We start from the raw sequence: 23,305 nt of genomic DNA, 5'->3' as shown, positions 1-23,305 counted from the left end.
TTACCACCTTGTGTCACCAATAAAATTCCCTGTCCAAGTCCAGTGACTTTTCTGTGTGAAGTTTGCAAGTTCCCCCTCTGCATGCTTGTCTTTTCTTCATGTACACCAATCTCCTGGAGTAGTTCAAAGACATGACAACCTTGTGTGCGTGCATATTTAATTGTCTGTCTCTGTCGTTACCCCGCCACGGACAGGTGGTCTTTCCTGAGGACACCCCAACCTTCACCCATTGTTGTCTCGGTCAGGCTTCAGCTCTTTCAGCCCCCACAGCAATGCCTCCAGTAGAGAAGACGAACTGACAGAAGGACTGAACACTGAATTTTGCTACAATTAAAAGGGAGTGGAAAAGTAGAGCCACGTCACACAAACATTGAGAGAATAAACACACGCCTGTCAAAATAAACTCTGAACCTCAAGTAAGTAAATAACCACTGCTGGATTCACCATCCACCCGGGCTTCGCTGAAGCTTTGCATTGTGCAGAGTAACGGGACGTCGACGGAGTGAAATGGAACCAGAGTAACAGCGACTGATAGTGATTGGGTTCACCTCCTATTCAAGGCAAAATCTGAGCAGCCTTTTTGATATGTTCCCATAAGTCAAAGGTTTCTTTTCACAGTATCTCTTTTTCATGAGTGATTATCACTGCACACCACTTCAAGGCACAGCGATGTCTTTCCTGCTGCATGTTCAGGACCAGCAGTGGAGATCAGAAGAGTGGACTGTCTCGTTGCATCAGCGCCAGCTGCTTCTGCTTCAGCTGATCTGAAGTTCCTTTAATCAAACTTGAACTCTTTGCACCATCTTGCCACAACAAATCCAACCTTCAGCTGCGTCACTTCAGATATTCTGGAATTTCCAGGAGATGTAACAACTCAACAACGAGCCCCGGCACCCAGCGTGCGCTGAATGCACGGTGAGCCATTACACCCGAGTCCTGTTGCTCCTCTGCGCTGCAGTTTTCATGAGTTCTGTCTGGCGGTGGCTGGCCGGACCTTGGCAGGCTCAGTTGAAGTCTTGGCGTTGTTGCTTTGAGCTTTGGCAGTCTCCGGGCGTGTTTTTGACTCTTTCTTGGGTGGCGGAAGTGTGACCGGTTCCCAGAGGAAGAACTCGTGCAGGAGTGTGTTGACTGCCTCGGGGCACTCCATCATAATCATGTGACTTCCGTCCTCCAAGACTTTCAGGAACGCCATCAAGAGGATCTGGGCAAAGAATAAACATGAAATGAAACCCCTTCAGGAGGTTTTTTTGTTGACAGTTGAACCATAAACATGTTGGACACCTTTGAAAATCTACTTTGGTTAGTTAATTAGTTCAGTCGTTTCTATTACCTTCTGCATTGCACTGTTTATTAGCAGTGACATATAACCAAAACAAACAAGTAACAAAACATGGAAAACTAACTGAAAGACTCTTAGGTGTGCCATTGGGAATATGAAAGCAACTGTAAAATAGTACTTTAATTCATTCTAACTGTGAAAACATATAAGTGTCTTTAATGATTTTCTTACTCACAGTTTTTTAAATCAAGGTAGGGAGAGTTCTTGAAAAATACTCAGTTGAAGACTTTGCACTCTTTGATTCAGTTGTATTTGTTATCCAAACACAAATTAAGCTTATGTTACGTCCAGTGACTACATTTTCCAATTGAAATTCTGTTTTAATTTATAATTAGATCAATCATGACAACAATGGAGGTTTCCTGTAGGTAGAGGAAGATCGAGCAAGTTACAGCAGTTATTTTTTTAAGATTTTTATAGTGCTGTCAATTTTAATTGCGATTAATCCATTGAGGTCTGCCAATTGGGACAAAGAAAAGAACTAGAGGATAATAGTGTTTTTTCCTGACATTGGGACTGATTTATGAGGATTAGATTCTTCGTGGCAATTAATCTCAACTTTAAAAAAGTTAATTGTTGACAGTTGTCCATGAATTAATCATGATTAATTGCGATCAATGCGATTAAATTGCGATTAAAACTGACAGCACTAGATTTTTAACATCATTGTCAACTGATGGAAACATTTTTGCATCTACTTCACATGATTTCAATAAACACTCTGCTCATAATCTCCTAAATCTCTTCCTATTGAACTTTATGTTGAGGGTCAACATTACATTTGTCCCCAGAAAAAAAAACAAAAAAACTTTACTTCATGGCACTATATAACAGTTTGGCAGTTCACCCACCTCTGCCATGCGCTGGTCCTCCTCAACGGGGACAAACTTGTCGTGCATGCCATGAACCAGCAGGACGGGAACCGTGAGCTCGGCATGGTAAACCTCGTCGCCCTCAGGCCAGTACTGCCCGCTCATCATGGCGCGCAACACAAACGACGACACGTTGAAGGCATTGTTTTCTTTCAGGAGCTGTTTCTCCTTGGCGCCCTGTCGAGCGAAGCCGGCCCTATAAGGGACAGTGTGAAGAAAATTTATCAGAGTTACAAATGGCTTCAGAAAGAGAGAGAAAAAAAAAACACTCTGGCAATATTAATATTTTAACTAAACAATAGGAGAGACCACACAGTTGTTAGTTATTGAAGAGGTATCGATTTACTCACTTCAGAAAGCTCCAGGCGAGTAGCGGTGAGAGGCAGTGGAGCACACAGGTAGGCAGGTTGAAGATGGAGCAGAGGCTCGGCTCCAGAGCTGTCGGACCACCGCCGTTAATCATCACCATCTTGTGAATCTGTTCTGGAAACTCATGAGCCAAGAATGTACAGAACGACACACTAGACAAGAAGAAAAAGAGGAATGGTTACAAGATACACCGAAATAAATAAGGTCGTCACGTTGGCTGAATTATAATAATCATGTATAGTCTTTGGATTTGAGAACATTTCTGTGTGAAGTTTACGAGCTCTCTGTGTTTGCAACAGTTTTCACCCCGATTTCTTGTCACAGTCCAAAAAACATGCATTTAAAGTTAATTGGTGGCTCCAAATTCCCTGTGGGTGTGAATGTACGATGTTGTACCCATCACGTCCCACCACACCAGAGTGAGACAAAACAGCAGAGAAGGTGGATGGGTATGCTGCTGTAGCCGGCTCTCAGACTGAATTTCTTCATGCTATATAGTAAGCCAAAATCCAAAGGAACTCCTCCAGATTTTTCAAAAATTGTTGAAAAATTTACAATCAACTGAGGAAAGAGACGTTTTTGTCTCTAAATTATTTATGGACTTGATATTTCAACACTCAACCAGTTGGTGAAACACCAACTTTTTTCAATGTCCCAAAGTTTTGATGTTCAGCTGATATGAAACGTGTGATATTGCATATCGTATAAATAATATATAATAATAAATGTTTTAGGTTTTTGCACCACCAAGTTGAATCAGGGAAAAACATGAACAAATGAAATGAAGAGGTTTATTCATCTCATTAAAAATAACACTAAGGATGTCGACCTCGCCTGTATTGTCTTTTCTTAGGTGGTTGATAAAATTTAGTTTGTCTTAACATTCTTTTTGACGGTACTTCACTATTCTGTGTCTGCTGAGAAATTAGGTTTATGTCTTTGCACATTTTGCTTTGTAAAATATTTTTGAAAAATTGCTTGCAATAACATCTTAAATTGTTTCACAGAGCTTTTAGACCAGAGTGATCTGCAGAGGTTCTGCTGTGTTTTGTGTGAATGCCGTGCTCTTAAATTTACCCATAAGAATGTCCTATGAGGATATTCCTCTTCCGAGCGTATCTCTTGAAGATGATTCTCATGTCCTCGGCGAGAGCATAGAAGGTATATGCTGCAGAAATCTGTGGTGCCGAGCTTGCTCCGTGACCGGCCAGGTCAGGGGCGATCACTTCATAGCCGAGCCGTGAAAAGAAGTCCAACTGGTTCCCCCAGATGTCCAGCGAGCCTCCCACGCCGTGGATGAAGAACAGAGCCACGTCTGCATGAGTCCCTTTGCAGGTCGATATCTTCCTCTCACAGTCGATCACCACGGTGCGCTTGGGTTTCCGCCTGCGTTTTCTGGGTTGCTGTGACTGGTCGACCTGTCCGGCGGCAGGCGCCTCTCCTGCTGCTGCCGCCGTTTCAGACGCCCCGTTGTTTCCAGCTGTGACTGAGTCCGACCTGGACTCGGGGAGGCTGACAGGAGGTGAAGACTTATTACAGTCTGTCAATTCAACCTCTACAGTGCTGTTGGGTTCAGTCTCTCCATTCTGACAGGTTTTTATTTCCGCACTCGCCCTGTCACCCAGGTTCTCGATGAACAGCTGTCCATTTCGGTAAACCGTGATCTTTCGCTTGCAGCTCACCACCCCGCCTTGCCCACTGGGCTCCTCCACTACCGCCCGGTCAGGGATGATGTGTCGAACCCTCAGGACACGGCCTGGTTTCACCTCCACAAACTCGTAGCCATCGGCCGGCTCTGAAGTCTCCACAGGGACCACGACGTTGGCCGATTTCGAGGTGAGGCAGCAGAGCAAGCCTTCCAGAAAACTGGTCAGCATGGCTGCCAGTCTGGTGGGGAAAAAGTAACAATGGAAGGTATTAAATTAAGACACCGGAAAAGGAATACAAAAATCTAGAATTGAAATTAAATAAATAAATATATAATGTTGAATGTAATATATGAATGTAATATACACACACACACACACACACACACACACACACACACACACACACACACACACACATATATATATATATATATATATATATATATATATACATATATATATATATGTTGAATCTTGAATCTGCTTGAATTTTCTTCTTCAGAAAATACTGTTTTGCTAGAGTTATTTTTCTAATCTGCAATATATATATATGTATGTATGTATATATATATATATATATATATATATATATATATATATATATATATATATATATATATATATATATATATATATATATATATATATATATACATATATATATATATTGCAGATTAGAAAAATAACTCTAGCAAAACAGTATTTTCTGAAGAAGATTCAAGTGTGAATGTTGGAGCTGAAAAAAAAATCCAACCTGTAACACTGACAAAGTTAGAGATGAAGTTTAAGGACTACAAGTTTTAAAAAGTCAAAGGACTAGTGGAAAATCAAGGTTAAAGCACATGAGAATAGTGGAAATGTGAAAAGACAACTCTTTCAGTGATGTCACTACGACACACACATGCACACACACACACACACACACACACACACACACACACACACACACACACACATTCGACATGATTTGTGAGCATTTTGGAGCATATGAGCAAAAGTGTGTATGATATTCAGTGTGAAGTCAGTAGGCCTGGTCACACATGCATGAAGCAAACTTGTACTCTAGCCACAAGTCTGTAATATTTGATGTGATTTTAAAAATATTTGTCAGAACAATCAAAGTAAACATGAAGTTGTACAATATAAACGAGAGGCAGTGGGTCACATGGAGTGAGGCTGTACTAGTGTTGCTTTAATCTAGATACAGGAGAGATCAACAAAAACACTTGCTAACAATCCAATGCATTCTTAAATTACTAAACCTGAATAATCTGAGATGTGCTGCTGGACTGTGAATTCTTCAGATATTATTTCTCCATACACCCATGAAGTAAAACTGTGCTGAAAAATATTTTTACCAATAATTTACACAAATTGTGAACCTTAAGTCAAAGCAAAACTAACAACAACTCACAAAAAAAATAACATTTAACTTAGATACTATTTAGACTATCAGAACTGTTAAACTAAAAGAAAATTAAATAATAATACAGTATTACCTTTAGTTTTAACATATGTTGAACTGTTCTACATAAAACAGTTTTAGATTGTAAACTTTACATTTAAATTTTAAAGAACACAATGGATAAAATTTAAATTTTGAATGTTTATATAGCTCAGAGGTTGAACATTCCCTCAGACAGACAAATATTTTAAAGAAACACTGACACTCAGTTTAACAATATAATATTTTGCATATTTCCTGTATCAGTGATTTGTGTGTGAATGTTTACTATGAAACTATTTTAATACTGATCATTATAAAAACCTGTGTTATAACTGCAGTTACTTTAAAAACATGAAAACAAATAACTTATCAGTTTGATATTATTGTATGTCAGCATTCGAACCAAAAACTGTTTGATTATTACTTTATTATAGTTTGATTTTTTTTTTTTATCACAGTAATATTAACAAAATTCATGCCAAATGAAACTCTGGGAACCTGCATTTGCATTCTTTATTGAAAAAGCACACAAGTTCCCGCACATTTTACAATCTTCCATCTGATTGTAACTGTCTGTCAGATGTAACTGAGCAGCATCTTCCCTCAGTGCGGCCTTTGGGGGTAAAAATAGACACGGACTGTAATAGCTCTCTGAGTTAAAGCTGTCCGCCATGTGATCACTCTGCTGCTGTATCGCCAGTCAAAGCCACTAAACGGTTAACCGGGTATGGTTGAGTGAGTGCCTTGAAGGAATGATATCAGTGAATAATAAGTTTTTTTGTTGTTGTTGTTTTTTTTTGTTTTTTTTGGGGTATGAAATGTATCCATCAGATTAATTCACAAATGCTGCATTGAGGATTTAAGGTTGGTTTACAACCAACCGTTTGCTCTTGTGAACTCTAAACTTCTATGTTTTGAAAATTCCTCTCAGCAATTCAAAAAATAAACAACACAGGGAAAGCTGATCGTATACAGTCGCACAGGTACAGTAAACAGTGTCAGTTGTCAGTTGATTATCAGCCATGGCAACCACGCAGCAGCCAAGACAGGTCTGCATGTCTCTCTGCTGGTGGCATTATACAACCTTCCTGTCACTCCCCTCCTTGCAAGAGGGGATTATGCACTCCGTGTGTCAGTCTAAGTCCACACAACACAATCTGTCCTCCTCCTCTCCATGAAGCTGGTGACACTGTGCGGCGAGAGTTTCATCCTCCATGTAATGCGTTGCATATTCATCCAAACTACCACTGATCAGTTAATGTTTTCATCCCAGCAATTGTGAACACTGAATGTAACACTGCATTCCTGCTTCGGTGGCTATTTTGTGTCTTTTTGCTCATGTTTGCATCTCCTGTGTCAACAAAGTAGGGTCATAGTGTGCTCTGTGTAGTGATATATTAGATTTATATATTGGTGGGGGTGACAACTTTACCGCTTACCAACTATCTCTCAACAAAATGTACACACACACACACACACACACACACACACACACACACACACACACACACACAAATTCTAAAAGTAACATTTTTATCTTTCCCCTCAAGAAATCATCATTGGACTCTGGACTCAAATAGAGACAATAATGGATTGAGACAAACTTTTGTTTAGAGTTTCTTCCTTCAGTGTAATTTGGCTTTAATATGTATGCAGTAGATTATCTATTCAAACAAACTGAAGACAGTTTCACCGTTTTCAGCAAACACTGAGTTCTGTGTTAATCACAATGAGAATAACTGTACCGTTCAAAGAATCAAGAGAACGTTAGCATTTCTCACATTCTTTTCAAGAATGTGATGAAGAATATGAACTATAACAGAGAAAATTGAAACTAAGGGATAATGGAGTTATGAAGTGTGTGTGTCCATGCGTGGTGTGTGGCACTTTGGGCTAGATGCTGTGTTTTCATTTTGTTTTATTTTCTTTGCAAATACTTTCTAAGAACCTGAATCATGTGCAGAACAATTCAATTTAATGTTCAAATGTCAATTTTTATGTGAAACACAAATCATTCAATATTCTGAACACATTATTCAAGAACATTTCTATAGAGAAGCAATTAGGATCCATGCTACAAAATAAATCTCTTTCAAATGTAAATAAAAAAAAAACGCAAACTTTAAAAGTCTGTTTTGATTGTGTTGAGCGAAAAGAAATTCGCTATCAGAACAAGAGTGAAGTGCTTTTGATGAAAACAATGAATACTGCCTACTTATCACATTAAATGTGTGCATGTTAGGTGATGGTTTCATATTAAATGTAACTCAATGTGCCAGAAAAACTTTATAAAAGCCACACAATAGTGTAGCTGAGCCACAGAGCCTTTCTGTCCAGAGTTTGTTTTCCCTGTGCGTGGGCTTTCTGAACATACACGATAAACTGGTATAATTGGTGTCTTCAAACTGTCTGTCAGTGTGACTTTCTGTGTAGAAAACACCCTGCCTTCACCCACGGTCAGCAGCAACCGGCTTCAGAGCCTCACGACCCTAAGTTGTACTGAGAGGCTGCATAGATGCATGAAACTTTATGAATATGTGGGGTAAGTATTAATGTTTTTTCTAATATATACAATAGATAGATAGATAGATAGATAGATAGATAGATAGATAGATAGATAGATAGACCTGTAAGAGCCTGCCCACCACTGCCACTATATGTTCTAAATGTTTACCAGACTAACACTGGTGTTTAAGGCACTCACTACACCTGTTTACTACATAGGGTGAAAAGCCTCTTCAGCTGACCACTCCTCAAACATGTTCTGCAAACTTAACTGGTCAATTCATGATCAGTGCTCAGATCAAACTTCAAATAAAAGAGAAAGCATTTACCAGGTACACATTTTGTAACTCTGAACATTTATGTCCTTCTTGATTGTGTTTTCATTCAGAAATATGAGTAACCACTTATGTCTTGGATTTACAAGTAGTTATTTTACTATTTAGACATGTTAGAAACAAGCATTGTCAAGACTGGAGTCTGGAAAATAGTAGAGACTATTCAAAAGGTCTACAACCTCAAAATTATGTTAAGTGTCTTATCTCCTTCACTTTTGTGAAGATTAAGTGAGAAAATGATCTTTTTCCTCTTTTTTTCTACTATATTTTAAAACATACTACATTTTCCTCTATATGAGTCTGTCTAAAGCTATTACCAATTGCTCTACAGGCACACATTTCATTACAGCTTGCTGTCACATTTGAACTGCTGTGTTTAGAAAAACCCAATCATTTGTTTGCTTGATTTTGTGAGTTTGAAGTAAATTTCATGAAAAAGGTATTCATCTTGAGAGATTTGAGAAAGCTCCGTGTTAAAAAAATGTAGTCAAACATTATTTAGGAAACATATTTCGGTAATTTGTTGTGTTTTGATAAATGCATAAGGGTGCCCATTAGATAAAAAGTCAAGCAAGAAGGAGAATTATTGTTTTCAAGACAAAATAAAACAGGATGAAGCCAAAAGCAGTGGTTATGTTGTTGACTTTGGTTGGCAGATTCTTATCTGTAATCAACAGTGTGGCCCTACAAATCTATTTTAACGTCTACCTATATTTAAAAAAATAAATAAAGCCTAATGTCAGTTACTTAAACAACATTCAACAACATGTTTGCATCGCATGATTGGCTATGGAATGACTTAAATACTATAAAAACAACAACAAAAAGAACAACAAATGAGTACAGACAGAAACAACAGTAAAGCAAAATGCCTACCTTTGACTGTATTTAGCAGAAATCCCGCTTATATGCTCAAACGGATGTAGTTTTGCTGTGAAGCATGGAGGAAAGAGCGCTATAATCTTTTGCAGCCAATCCAATAATCTAATTTATCTGGATTTTGCTGTCCTTCGCCTTCGCGTGGCGGCTCCTATGGTCCCGCTGACAGAAGATATTTACACGGGTCAGAGATGGATAGAAATATCTGACCACTGCAGCTCTCCACCTCCATGCTGGGATGTGTGGGGTCGGCGCTTGGACAAGCAGAAACGCACCGTGGAACTCCGGCTGTAAACTGGATTATAATCCATTCACGTGGGGTGTAAGGAAAACTTCCAGTGGCTGTGTGTGTGAAGAGCTGCCCCCTATGTGGCAGGAGAACACACAGTAGAGGCAGTTACAAGAAGACACCAGCTTCCTCATAGTGAAAATAAACAAGCAAGTAAATAAATAAATAAAAAATACATAAATTGTGAAGTGTGCAAAAATGTAGGTAACAAATTAAAAGGTCTAAGGACATAAACTTTAAAGCAGTTTATATCTCATTTAAAAAAACAACAAAGCTAATCTTGGACATGTGCATCTTTAATTGCCACTCCAGAAGTCTCCTGGAGGACCTCAGAGAGCTTTACACAGTAGCAGCAGGAAAAGTCTGGGGTCACCACCATCCTGTAGCGGAGCCAGAGTGGGGGCAAGGGGGCGGTCGCTCCATAAGGTCATAGGGCCCCGTTTCATGTGATGTGTTCACATTTACTCGTAAATAAATTCTTATAATAAAATGTGCAGTGTGTGCGAGATTGTGGGCTCCAATTTGCCAATTCTTACATTACGACTGTCCATGAATGCATCAGAGCTGTAAGCCAGCGCTGATTGGCTGTGCGGCATTAACGAGTTTTTTTCTTTTGCAATTGATCTGAACTCTTTCGAGGGAAGTTAAACAGTATGCTAAACACTATGCTAGCCGCTAGCGGTACTACCCAAAACCTAACAGAGCCATTGGTGAGTCAGTGAAACCTTCAAAAATATTATCTTTATCAGAATGCTGTGGTCTTAAACACCTGGCTATTTGAATGTGCCTTGTGTTGCTCTCAACTATAAGAGATCGCGAAGTCTATTTTTTTTTTCCTAATATACGTGAATTCCAAAAGACATAGATAGCTGTGTCTCTATCTGAATAGATTGTGTAATTTTAGACCAGCTGTGTTCATTTTATATTTAAGCTGTATCAAAGATTGTACAGATTTAGCCCGTGAGTTTTTAATCTGATTTTTCAGCACCATGGACAGCGGACGCTCTGAGATTGACACGTATCAAAAGGGCCCGTCCAGAATGCTCCTCCCCCTCTGTACTGAGACCCATGCTCCGCCTTTGCCACCATCCAAGACCTCCAAATTTGATCTACTTTCCCAACAATCCCACAACTTTTTTTGAGATTACTTTTTAAATTTTGATAATAAAAAAAAGCCCTGGTCACAACAAGAAAAAAAGAAAAAAACAAATTTCCTGTTTTTATTAAAACACAATTTCAGAACAGAATTTGTAACTGGAAAGAATACAAAATTATTGAATATTATTCATTTCGAAACTATAAGTGTAACAGGAGAGTTGCAGATCATCTTATCCCATATATTCCATGACACTGTCATCTAAAAAGCAAGTGACATGCACAAGAAGAGGGATGACTACATGTAAAGATCAGCTCGAAGTGTATACATACAGCACACCAAGTTTCCCACAGAAACGTTTATTAGGTGACAGATTTTGCTAAAAGGTGGACTGGGAAATGGTGTTTATACCTCTGTGCCAGTCTGTTTGACTTGTAATTGTTGTGAAATTGGAATTATGATTACTGATGGACACTGCCAGAACACTAACTCATACAACACCTTTTCTTATTAAAGACTGACAAAGAAGTAGACTGTCGTTACTTTATAAAACGTAACTGAGTAGTTGTTACTTGTATGTCTTTTGGTATTTTGCTTGTCTCTTAACAGGATAACGACACAATATCCTTTTTTTGAGTTGCTAGTTTGAGTGCCTTCATAGCCTTCGCTGTTCTGTGCTGTACTCGGATTATGTTGTCGTTACACTTTGCTGGGTGAGAGATGTGATGCTCGCAGAGTATGTTCATGCAGTTGGGTCTGCTCGTGTTTTTCATAATGAAGCGCCTAGTGAGTGTTTTAGGGCGGGGCTAAACGGTGTTGTGTTTTTTGATTGGGTTTTAGATGTAGCTACCACCACGTGGGAGCACGGCTGAGCCAATCAGCGCGCTCGGGGCGTGGCCAAGGAAGCATCGCTGCCTCATATTCACCATGCTAAGTCCAGTGTAACTAGCCTTCAGAACTCATGCTTCCACTACGCCGCGTTTCATTTCACCGGCGTAGCGTCGTGTTTTACACGGACACTAAGATATAACATGGAAACGGCGTCGTGTGTGTGAACCGTGTTCTCCGAGAGGACCCGATAAGGACAGCTGTCACTGTGAAGCACCCAGAGAGCTAGCTCGGCCGTCACCACAGCACAGCCCACACCGAGTGAAGCCCACGAGCCGGCGTCTCGACGTTTCCCCTCGCCGTCATGGAGAAGGTACGACTCCTGTACTCCGATTACTACCGTCAGCCACACCTCAGTTATCGGTGGGGGCACGTTCGGAGCAGCCGGGCGGTAGCAGTTAGCTTGCCATTAGCCACACCTGCTCCTCCTGTTGGGGGAGTCATTTACCGAGGCCGAGCCGGCATCGAGGTCCCCCCTGGGCTGCTCATCTCCGTCCGGCTTGTTTGAAAGTGCTAGGCTTGCCCGTTGAAACGTCCGGGGGGGGGGGGGGGGGGGGGGGGGGGTTGGTGTTGAGGTTACAGGCCCGTTAGCCTGAATGGGTGGCTCAGATGAGGAAACGCCCAATACCCAGGTTCGATATATCTGCTGTCCAGTCATCTCTGCAGGGACTCTCTAAACCTCTTCTCTCATATCTGCACATGCCACCCGATCATTTGTAATGTTCCTACTGTGTAACTCCACTGTAAAAACCTTGTAATAAGGGCGCTTTAAAATGTAAATGAAGCACACGCCATCTGAACCTGTTATTTCATTAAAAATAGCACATTTATTACCCATCAACTCAAGATTTGATTGCATTTAGAATATACAGGTGGAATTTTGCATTCGATACCAGCAAAATGTTTCAGCAGAGGTTGGTCAGAGGTGTGTCCTCTGGTTGTGGATCATCTCTCCTTTGTGATATTGTAATAGTTGAAAAATTATATGTTTTTCATTCAAGCTTGATGCTAGATTTGATCTAATTTGCCAGTTGTTTTGAGTAAATGGCATGGCTGCCATGCTCACAGGTCAATTTGACACCTGCTGTCTTTCACTAAGAAGTGACATTGTTATAGAATTTGATTCCTGACCATCCTTCTGAAGGAAACCAGGCATCGACTGGCTGAATGTAGTTACTGCTTAAAAAAATGACTAAATTACTGAAAAATATTTATGATCACTAATCCAAGGCAGTTTGCTGTGGTCTTTGTTTGGAGCAAAATAAAAACACTTTAGAAAGTGGAATTACATAATTTGATGAACACAGGAAGGAACATTCTCCTGTGGCGCTCTCTACTGCATTTTGAGTCTCTTACTGAAGGTGCTCATTCTGTTGACCAGTAAATTATGGACAGGGTGGGAACATAGTGCTCTGATGGATCTCAATTTGCAACGTATCTTCCACTCTGGGTCCACACGTACAGAGTCTAAAGGATCTATTGAGCCTGTTGGTGTCAGCCAACTTATCTGCTGCACCAAAATACCCCAACGAGCAAATGTGTAAAGCATTATGTTTGCCACCACAGGTGCAAAGAAGACCTTCAGCATTGTATGTCAAATGTTGAAGGAGCACCTCAGAAAATAGAGATGGCTTTGGCCCTTCCGGTGGAGGGTGTCGGTTTTCTTTGCCCATTCTAGTTTCTAGTCAATATTCACTCTCAGATATTTATACTCCACAATGTCCACACTGCCCCCTTGGATGGAAATGGGAGACAGGCACAGGTTCCTCCCCAGGTCCACCAGCAGCTCCTTGGTGTTTATCACATTAAGCTGCAGATGTTTCTGTTCAGGCCATGTGACAAGATTCTTAACAGTTGGTATGTATTTGGTTTCACCCCCTCAGATACACTTTAGTCCAAAATTATTCATACCCCAGGAAAGTTTTAGGTTTATTCAACCATAAAGGTTTTGTTAGACAAGGAAAACATAGATGTCTCCCAAAAGCTAAGGTGATGTACACAAGGCATTTTTGTGGAATAGGAAAAGCTTTTATTTACATTTCAGAAAAACATGTCATGTCCAAAATGATTCATACCTTTTAAAAACTGTCACGATCTATAGTAAAGCATTCCAAATAGTCCAAGCTGTTCTAAAGCATCTTAATTACTCTGATTCACTGAGAACAGTTGTTTTAATCAACTCAACTCATGAAAACCAGCAGCTCTCTCTGGTGTGTTTGTGGACAGTTATCACTATGGCACAGGAGCTCGCCGAGCACTTGCAGCTGCACATTGCGGCTCACAAGTTAGGAGAGGCTTATGAAACCATATCTAAATGTTTTCAAGTTCCACTGGCTGCAGTGCAAATAATTATTTGAAAAAATACAAGTCGAGAAAAATCTCGGAGGATGTGGTCGGAAGCTGAAAATGACACCTATGCTGGCCAGGAGTAAAGTGAGAGAGGTACAAGAGAAACCAAGGATCACCACCAAAGCCATCTTGGGGAATCTTGGCTCTGCTAGTGGCGAGATCTCAAGGTTCAACTGCTAGTTCTACGGATGCAGACCAAGAAGGATGCCACTTCTCCAGAGAAGACACACAAAGCCTCACTTGGCCTCTGGAAATGCTCATCTGGGCAAAGAAGTCTCCTGATCTTCTGCTTCTGTTTTCTGTACAGTTGAAATTTGATTTGTCCATCCTTTGGTGCCAAAAACAGGAGAATCCTTCAATCCGAAGAACGCCATCCTTACTGTCAAACATGGTGGTGGGAAATTAACACTCTGGGGGTGTTTTTCATCTCATGGACCAGGAAAACTAATCACAGTAAACAGCACCATAAAAAAATGAGCAACACATTAAGATTCTGAACAACAACATCAGGCGGCGTGCAGAAAAACTTGGCCATCCGCAGTAGTGGACATTGCAGTCACCCAAAACTCCCAGCAAAAGTGGTGACGGAATGGTTAGCGGACCGAAACACAAACGTTTTGCTGTGGCCCAGCATGAGTCTTGACTTAAATGCAGTTGAGAATCTGTGGGGGGAACTAAAGATCAGATGGCTAGACCTTCCAACCTGGAGGAGTTGGAGCTCATGGATGAAAATGAATGGTCAGAAATACCAGTGGAGACTTTTTTTTTTTTTTTTTTCCACAGTGGTGCTTTTTGCATATCATCTTATTATCTTTTGGAAGAAGTCTGTATCTTTATTTCTGTCAAACCAAAAAACTTGCTGGTTGTGTAAAAGCAACTTCAAGCCAAAATTTTGCCTTGGGTACGAATCATTTGGGACTTTCGTGTATATGCAACTACAGCAGAGTTGTCTGCAAACGTATGGAGAGAACATGTCCCAGTGCAGCAGCTGACGTCTGCGGTGTAGAGGGTGAAGAGGAAGGGAAAGAGGACTCTACGCCCAAACTTAACTTAAGCTGTTTTTTTTTTTTTTTTTTGGTTGTTATTTTTGTGCAGTGTTGCAGTCATTTTGGTTATACAGTCTTGTGCGTTTTTATTGCTGTCCTTGCTAAGGATAAACAATCGTAATACAGTAAAAACTGGTTTTCAGTTTCTTTCCTAAGTTACTGTGATTTATTGTTACAATTTTACAGTGCAGGAACTGCTCTACGCAGTAGATATTTTTTTTCTGAAAAACTCAGCTTCAATGGAGTATGCACGTTTTCCCTCAGTACTCTTACTGACCGGCTCAGTTACTATCAATATGTTGCATATTGATTTTCAGGGGTTTCTTTTCTAGCATTGCAGAATTTTCCATTTGTTTTGTGACTTCTGTACCAGCCTTTTTGAGACATGTTTCTTGCATTAAATTCAAGTTCATCTAAATTTAACACACGTTTAAAATTCTTGGGAAGATTTTTAAGAAGCTGTGTAAGTGGTGGTTGGACTGATGAGTTTAAGAGCAACGGGATCTAACACTCACCTCACCTTTCTCCTGCAGGCTGACTTTTTAAAAGGACTCCCGGTCTACAATAAGAGTAACTTCAGTAGGTTTCATGCAGACTCAGTTTGCAAAGCATCTGTAAGTATCCTGTTATCAACATAATTTTTGTTTCTAAAATGTTTGCTGCTGTCAGGAAAAGTCCATGTAATTAAGCATAATCATAATTTATCGCCTCTTTCGTTTGCCTTTATGCAGAATCGCAGGCCGTCTGTGTATCTTCCAACACGTGAATATCCCTCTGAACAGAGTACGTAATGCTCTATATTGAATTGCCTTTAGCTTGCAGTTTGTTTCCTTCAGTCATTTTTGTTTCATTGCATTTCTTCTGTGGCTGGATTTACTGTCATTTGTGAGCAAATCTTGCTTTGTAAGTAGGGCTGGGTGATATGGCCCAAAATTCGTATGTTATTATTTGTTTCAAAATTATTATCTGGTATAAACACTGTTTCTTCTTCTAAGTTTTACCACAAATATTATGGGGTTAAAATCTTTGACAAACTGCAATACAGGCACTTTTATTAACCACTAGATGCACAAAATAAACATGTGAATTGTCCAGGAAAGTGGAGAGGAGGAAAAAAATTGACATGCATTAAAAAAAAAGTATTTGTAGGGAAAATGTAATATCTTCACAATCAATACAATTTTAAAACCATGGCAATTTCAAACTTTGCATCCTGGTATAAAACACAATGAAATCTCTTTCAGTCCTGCTGCAAATAAAAAGCAGCAATGACAACTATAAGCACAGTCACAGTCTCACTGGCCAGACTGGACCCTCTGGTGTCCCTGGTTTGGTCCATGGACCATATGTTTGACAAGCTGACCACACAGAAAACATGAAGGAATGAAGGAAGCTCTCCCTTATATCAGAGGCAGAGGTTGAAGCATTTTTTTTTTTTTTCCTGTTCAACGTCGGACGAGTGAAATCACCAGTTTCTCTGTAAAGCACTTTTGGGTGATGTGCGCTAAAGGATCCTTTATTTTTGCAACGCAATCAGTACATCACTCACATCACCCAAAAGCACCAGACATCCCCTTCAACCTTTTCGTTGTTCTTGTCTGCCACTCATGTCTGTCTGCAAACTTAAAACTGGAGTGGGGCTCGCATGCAGGGAGGGGCGGGGCCGTGCGTGCAGCTCACCTAAGAGTGAGAAAGGCTGCCGCCAGGCAAGACATATCAACACAGAGAAACTCTTGAAACTAATAATTTACTACAAAAATCATGTCAATATGAATACTGTATTTCTCAATATCAAATTTTAGGGAAATGTCGATATATTGTAAATTTTGAAATATCTCCCAGCCCTGTATCAAACATCCCAAAACACTCATACAGTCTAAAAATTCTCACACATTTTAAAACTGTTTCTAAACATATAAGATACAGAACAAATTTTGAAGGCTTTGCGGTGGTTGTGATATTGATTAAAGTTGCATCACCTGGCTACCCAAGAATGGTTCTAAACAATATTTGTAATTTTGCTGGCTTTGTTTGCTTCCAGTTATTGTCACAGAGAAAACCAACATCCTCTTGCGTTACCTTCACCAGCAGTGGGACAAAAAGGTGAATATCAACCCCAGTTTTGAATAAACATCATTAATTGGAAATGAGTTACTGCCAGTAACAAACCGATATCATGACGTATTGATTGACGTTTGGTGCTTGGTATAAATAGCTGCGCTATTATTTTTAACTGTGATTTTACTGACTGTTGTTTGATCCTTTTGTATCAAACAGAATGCTGCAAAGAAACGAGAACAGGAACAAGGTGAGGGTGACAGCCCAGCACCTCCCAGGAAGATCGCCAGAACAGATAGCCAAGAGATGAATGAAGACTCATAAGTGTGTGACTTTCTGAATGGGCGTGTGTGTGAGTGTTTTGCATTTACAGGGCATAGCCAGCTAACAAATAACACTCCCTCCGGACTTTTAGTCTGGGCTGCAGTTAGACATCTTTGTCGGCCTGATTAAGTCAGCTGCAGAGAACATGGGAATTTCCCATTGACAAAAAAACCATTTATGGTGTAAAGATTGTGTGCATTTTAAAATGATGTGAGCAGAGATGATTTTAGTCAGGTTTATCCAGGAACAGGGCTCAACATTAATACCAGCCACCCTGCTGGAATTGTGGGAAACAGACATGGTTTGTAGTCATTGTTATTACTTGTTACCTGGAGCACTGTTCAGAGGAATCCATGCAGTTTGGAATGAAGGAAAAAAATGTCACTGATTTTATGTTGATATGCATGTGAGTAACGGTATCCATATAGCTGTGGAAAAAATTAAGAGACCACTGCAAAATGATTTGACGAGAACTTTCCCGGTCTCATCTAATCTCTAGATGACCAGGTGTTGGACAAAACTGAGAAGTAGTCTCATCAGAGAAGTTGACCTTTCTCTACTCCCCTGCGGTCCAATCCTTACACTCTTGTTCAAACCTCAGCCTGGCTCTTATTTGCTTGTCATTGGATTTATTGGCCTCATATTTTATCCATAGCTGTATATTCATCTTTTACTGAACTGATTTTTAGAAAATAGAAGTAATTAAAAAAAATTGTGAGTTCACTACTCTTGTTTTAGAGATAAATAATAAATTATTTGTGGCTAGTGAAAATGTTGAGTTGCTAGAAACTACTTCAGGCTGTAAGGTGACCATAGTTATCATTTCATCTCGCTCCAACCTTCTGGGACTACGCCAACTAAGGCTCATAAAAAACATCTCTTTTCACTCGCCTAAATGCCAAAAGTTCTCCAAGTGAAATTCTGCACAACATCTGTGGTCCTATCTGCCAGATGCAGTATGAGCGTATTGAGATTTTGTTGTGGCACGGCCATCGTGTGAACGTGCTTCGCACCAATATGGTTCCCAAACAGCTTTAGATTGGTTTTCGTCTTCTGTAGTCCAGCTCTCACAGCAAAGGGGCGGAGCATCAATCTTGTGTACAGAAAGCAGGAACTGTATTGGTTCACCAGAAAAATCTCATTATGCTCAGAATGTAAGAGCGCAGACTTGCAGGCACGATCACAGGCTTTGCACGGGATTTCACTTGATGAGCTCTTGGTGTTTTAGGTTTGTGAAAAGAGATCTCTAGGAGCTAAAGATCGTGTGGTCACTGAAGGTCGGAGCAAAATCTTTTTTTTTTTAAAGCACTTTTCAAGGTTCACCTTACGACGGCCTACTAGCAACAGCGGCTGGTCAGCAAAGAAAAAAAAGATGTTGAGCCCTGTTCATGGTGGCTATTCCCTGTGTGGATTTGTGCACCTGTGTACATGCATGCAGAACAGTGAGTGTGTTTAATGCTGTATGTGAGAGGTGAGTGAACCGTTGAAAAAGTCAGTAAATTTAAGATGAAATGGTCTCAGCAGACTAAGTCAGACACTGCTCTTCAAAACATATCTAGTACATGGATTGTGCAGCCTTCTGTCACCAGGGAAATGTGTCCTGATTCATGTGAACATTATATTACTGTTGTAATTTTGTTATGACTATTGTTGATGTATGGCAACGAGCTTCCTGCCAGCCACAGTGCCCACCTTCACTGCCCACTCCGCAGCCACATGGGGGCATTGCAACATTTGTTTTCCACACTGTCTGACTCAACAGAACCACTGTGATAAACAGCACAAAGTAGAAGCAACTCTTCCAACAACACCCTCCTCCCTCGATAAAAACAAATACTCTACTATAATGCTCATAAGAAGATGTTGGTGTAGTTCAAAGTATTTATACATCAGCTCCACCTCTGGCAAAAAATGGGAAATAGTCCAATTTCCAAATTATAGACTAATTTTTCTGCCATAAACAAATCTAAATTAAGCACAACTGTAATGCGATATCACTGAGCTGATTTTCCCACTGATGAATAGAGTCAGCAAACTTGCTTTCTGGAGCTTTACTTTTTCCCAGTAACCCGGAAGGATGGTTGTCTAATATTTTCCCCACTTGGAAGTTAGGAAGTTTTCCTGCGATCTTATGAATACTCCTTCATTTGACAGCTTCTCAACAGCACAGATGGTGTGATACATATTTATTGTGACGTGTGGAAAGGGGAACAAGAAGAAATTATTTTGTGGGTAAATAAATACTAGTAATACTAGTCAGAAATAGTTTATTGAATTCGAGTATCTTTGTGTCTGCCTTTTTGTTAAAAAAAAAAAAAAAACTATCAAAAAAAAATCGTCATGAAAGAAAAGCAAGAACCCCACTGCCTGGTACATTTTCTTTCTCCCCTGTCTTGCATGTTGATATTTCATAGCTGGGTGTCGATTTTTGTAGTTCAGTATTACATCTGTGGGGTATTGATTGGAAGTTGTGGGATTATCTTGCATGACCATATGTTAGCCTCGAGGCCTTACATCTCCTTCACCATGGTCCCCACCCTTCAGATCCCGCAGCCCGGGAGTCGGCTGGATGTTCAGCAATCCTGCAAGTTATTGTCTTGACAGGTGGTGTTGTGTTTATTTCTGCTTGACCACGGACAGTTGCACCCCTCATGCAGGAGCTTGCCTAGTGGGGGAAAAATACTTCATATATGACTGTTTTAACCAATGGTGGGACAATAAAGATAAAAATTACTTGAAACTAGGACAGATCAGTTCCAGAGAACCTGGGTCTCCCCAGTGATTTCTTCATGTGTTTAATCTCTGATGGAGCTAAATTGTTATTGAAAACACTAGATTTGATACAGAATTCACCAAAGTAGTTACACGAAATATGTGCATTGCATTGTGTGTTGCAGTATTTGGGAACTGTAAGCTGCGCTGGATGCATATGTGTGCAAGTGAAAGCACCTCTTGAGCTGTAGCACACATCTTGTCTGACTGAAACGGGAGATGCAAATCTGGTAAAACCAGGAACACCTGGCAATGAAGACCTCCGTCTTTGGGTTAAATGCTGTAAATTGAATTTCTTTAGTAGTCATTCATGAGGTCTGTTTTTCTCCTGCAAATGCTCCCAGAGGGGGACAGTCAGTGGAACACAGACTTTGGTCAGTGATGGGGGAGTGGGGATTTTAAAGGGTGTTGGATAATCAGCTATAAAGATACACAGTGAACTTACACTGCATAGTGTTGCCAACCTGCCTTGTTCCTAAGATTTGGTTTGTACTCGTGCAATACTGAAGTTCTTACCCCCTAAATGTTATCTATAACAGAGCCAAATCAAAGCCTCGTGTCTGTTAGGTTTATACTATGATGTTGGTTTAGTGTGGTCAGTCATCTTTCTACCCTCAGTGTAAAAATACCCCGTTGTCTTTATTTCTATCATCAAGTCCTCTGCTCAGATCGCCTGTTCTTCTACACACGAAGCCTTGCCCCATCCCATGTGTGTGAGACCAGATAATTTCTTTCTAGCTTTGCTAAAATAAAACTGGTTTGAAACAGGGTTTCTTTGTCTTGTGGTGTTTAAAATGTGTGAAATCGTTCTGGAGGTCCTTGTCACCGATGCGGGGAATATGTCGATTGAAGGCTTTGTGAGACATTCACAACACATGAAATGCTTTTGAAATAGTTTTATTAACTATTTTCCAGGTCATACAAAAATATGACAAAATAAATTAAAAGAAATAAATAATCCCATTTTCCCAGTATTTTTCTTCAAAAGATTTTTTTGTACAGTGGTACATTGGAAGAGCATATGATGTTGTGTAGGTGAGGCTTCTATGAAAATGTCTTACTTTTTTGAAGATAGGGTTGTTTAAATGGGTGAGACCCTCGCCGGTTCAACACATGAAGTCCAGAACACTGAGTTCATTCAGTCCTTCCTCACTGAGTTCATACTATACTCATATACACCTTAAAGTGAAGATAATCCCAAATTATTTGAATCAGCTGCACTTGATTAGATGATGAATTAGAGATGTCTGATGTCCCACTGGATGGATGGCCTGTGAGACCCAAAGTGCTCAAAAACTGTTATTTTGCTCCACCTAGTGCTCATTTAATGAAATCCATGATATCAGTTTGTTGCTGCTGAGGAGAGAGCAAGCACAAAACAAGTGACGATTGGTTTATGAAATCCATTATGTCCTATGAAGATGTTTGTTGTACCTGAATAAGAAGTAACTACCCACACGGAGGCACGACTCAAACTCTGCCTGTCTGTGACTCAGCAGACTCCCTGATCTCCACCTTCCCATTTTCAGTCACGTCGACTCAAAAACTGGCCTATCCTCACTCCACAAATGTTCACACGGTCATGAATGGTCTCTATTGCGTTGTCATGTCATTCATCCCTGAAATCCAAAAGCTGCAAAAAAAAAAAAAAAAAAAAAAAGTATTTTTTGTGAGACTGCTCAGCTACATTGTCCCATCTCAGTGTGTTCTGTTGTTGCATTAGCCTTGAACAATGTCCGTGGGAATGATGCACCGATACTGAGGGTATGAAGTTCCTTTCAGTATTGCTCTTCCTATTTTACATTTATAATAAACAGTGAATCCAAATATAGAAAAAGCACAGAGTAAAATGATACTGTGACCACGCAAGTTGACATTCCACTCCTGTATTGCATTTAATGTCAGAAAGTACATTTTTCTCCTTTTTAGGCTGAGGACAAAAAAATGGACTACAGATGGCACATGAAAGCAGCAACAAAATATAAAAAACTTCTTTGAAGCTTACAAATTTGTAAACACAAAGCAGTCAATGGAAATTAATTTTTTTTTTAAGTTGCAGGTCTGGGTAGAGTTCTTACAATAAATACGATGGTAGAGAGCTGACACTGAAAAATCAATGATGCATAGAGAGGGAATGTGGGTAATTAGGCAGAGGTGTTAAAAGTGGGGCGTTTGTGTGGAGCTGATAGTGTAACCTTTCAACTTTAGCTCAGTCTTATTGCCAAAATCCTTGCCGGAGGTGAAAGTGTGGAAATGCATAGTTAATGTCTCTCAACCTAAAACGCAGTGCATTGGCCTTATCCATAAACTACGTCATGCAGTTCCATTTTAGATGTGCACCTATACTCCAGCCAGACTCTCCTGTTTTTGCTGCCTCTGCTTCATATGACAAATGTGCGAATTTTGTTAAGGAGAAAAGATTCAATCACTGATCAAACATGTGGCTTCTGTACTAATGGACGGTAGCACTTTTTGGTGATTCAACAGACGTGATGGGGTACAGATAGGCTCTTCATTTGGGGAATTAAAAAACAAAACAAAAACATAACCAGTGCTGCAGTACATCAGAGCATCGAGACACTACAGTACTTTGCAAAAGTTTTAGGCACTTTTAGATTTTAAGTTAACATTCGCTATCACACAAAACCATCCCAGGGGCAACACTTTTTCAATTAATAAAATGGAAATCTGTGTACCAATGACCCAGAGTCACTCAATTATCTCCAAGAACAAGGAGCACTGTAAGAGGTGCGTTAGCCCCTACAGAGCCCTGATCTCAACATCAATTAGTCTAATGATGGAAAAAAGAGCAAGAGCGTGAATCCAGAGAACAGCAAGTTTCTAATATGCTTAAAAAGCTTGGTCAGCAGTTAAACAGTGGTGCCATTTAAAATTCAAAGGGATGTTACAGCAAATATTAATTTTCTGAAGTTTTAGTTCTATGCATGAAGACAAAGCGCAAATCTTTGAAAGCATCCTTGCTGTCTTTTAGCGCCTAAATCTATTGTAGAGTACTGTACATCTTTTGTTCAGCACTATATCCCGATTTGGTCAACATCAGCTGCAAAGGACTCACTTTTAAGTGATA

General features: G+C 40.0%; 2 protein-coding genes across 2 annotated transcripts; one reads left to right on the top strand and one right to left on the bottom strand.

Annotated features, from left to right (window-relative positions):
* Positions 1 to 961: 961 nt before the first annotated feature.
* On the bottom strand, positions 962 to 9,561 carry LOC115382033 (protein ABHD8-like). Its single transcript, XM_030083677.1, has 5 exons — positions 9,393 to 9,561; positions 3,658 to 4,467; positions 2,562 to 2,732; positions 2,191 to 2,407; positions 962 to 1,201 (listed from the first exon to the last, which is right to left on the bottom strand). Exons 2-5 carry the CDS (start codon positions 4,455 to 4,457, stop codon positions 962 to 964), a joined length of 1,428 nt encoding a protein of 475 aa, XP_029939537.1. The 5' UTR covers positions 4,458 to 4,467; positions 9,393 to 9,561.
* Positions 9,562 to 11,646: 2,085 nt separating this feature from the next.
* On the top strand, positions 11,647 to 19,791 carry LOC115381364 (DET1- and DDB1-associated protein 1). Its single transcript, XM_030082674.1, has 5 exons — positions 11,647 to 11,981; positions 15,597 to 15,677; positions 15,795 to 15,846; positions 17,105 to 17,166; positions 17,341 to 19,791. The coding sequence occupies exons 1-5, from the start codon at positions 11,973 to 11,975 to the stop codon at positions 17,443 to 17,445; spliced, it is 309 nt and encodes a 102-aa protein (XP_029938534.1). The 5' UTR covers positions 11,647 to 11,972; the 3' UTR covers positions 17,446 to 19,791.
* Positions 19,792 to 23,305: the final 3,514 nt, after the last annotated feature.

This window comes from Salarias fasciatus, chromosome 23 (genome assembly GCF_902148845.1).
Source record: "Salarias fasciatus chromosome 23, fSalaFa1.1, whole genome shotgun sequence".
Taxonomy (NCBI): Eukaryota; Metazoa; Chordata; class Actinopteri; order Blenniiformes; family Blenniidae; genus Salarias; species Salarias fasciatus.
The sequence above is the reverse complement of the archived record's forward strand: the minus strand, read 5'-3'. Positions and strand labels throughout refer to the sequence as shown.

Bases quoted from the DNA above. Each gene is read 5' to 3' on its own strand.
- LOC115382033 (XM_030083677.1), bottom strand. From the start codon at position 4,457: ATGCTGACCAGTTTTCTGGAAGGCTTGCTCTGCTGCCTCACCTCGAAA. The intron at 2,733-3,657 runs GTAAATTTAAGA...CTTCTTGTCTAG, and splicing joins CTCATAGGACATTCTTATGG to TGTGTCGTTCTGTACATTCT. The intron at 2,408-2,561 runs GTGAGTAAATCG...TGTCCCTTATAG, and splicing joins CTCGCCTGGAGCTTTCTGAA to GGCCGGCTTCGCTCGACAGG.
- LOC115381364 (XM_030082674.1), top strand. The intron at 15,678-15,794 runs GTAAGTATCCTG...GCCTTTATGCAG, and splicing joins ACTCAGTTTGCAAAGCATCT to AATCGCAGGCCGTCTGTGTA. The intron at 17,167-17,340 runs GTGAATATCAAC...TGTATCAAACAG, and splicing joins ACCAGCAGTGGGACAAAAAG to AATGCTGCAAAGAAACGAGA.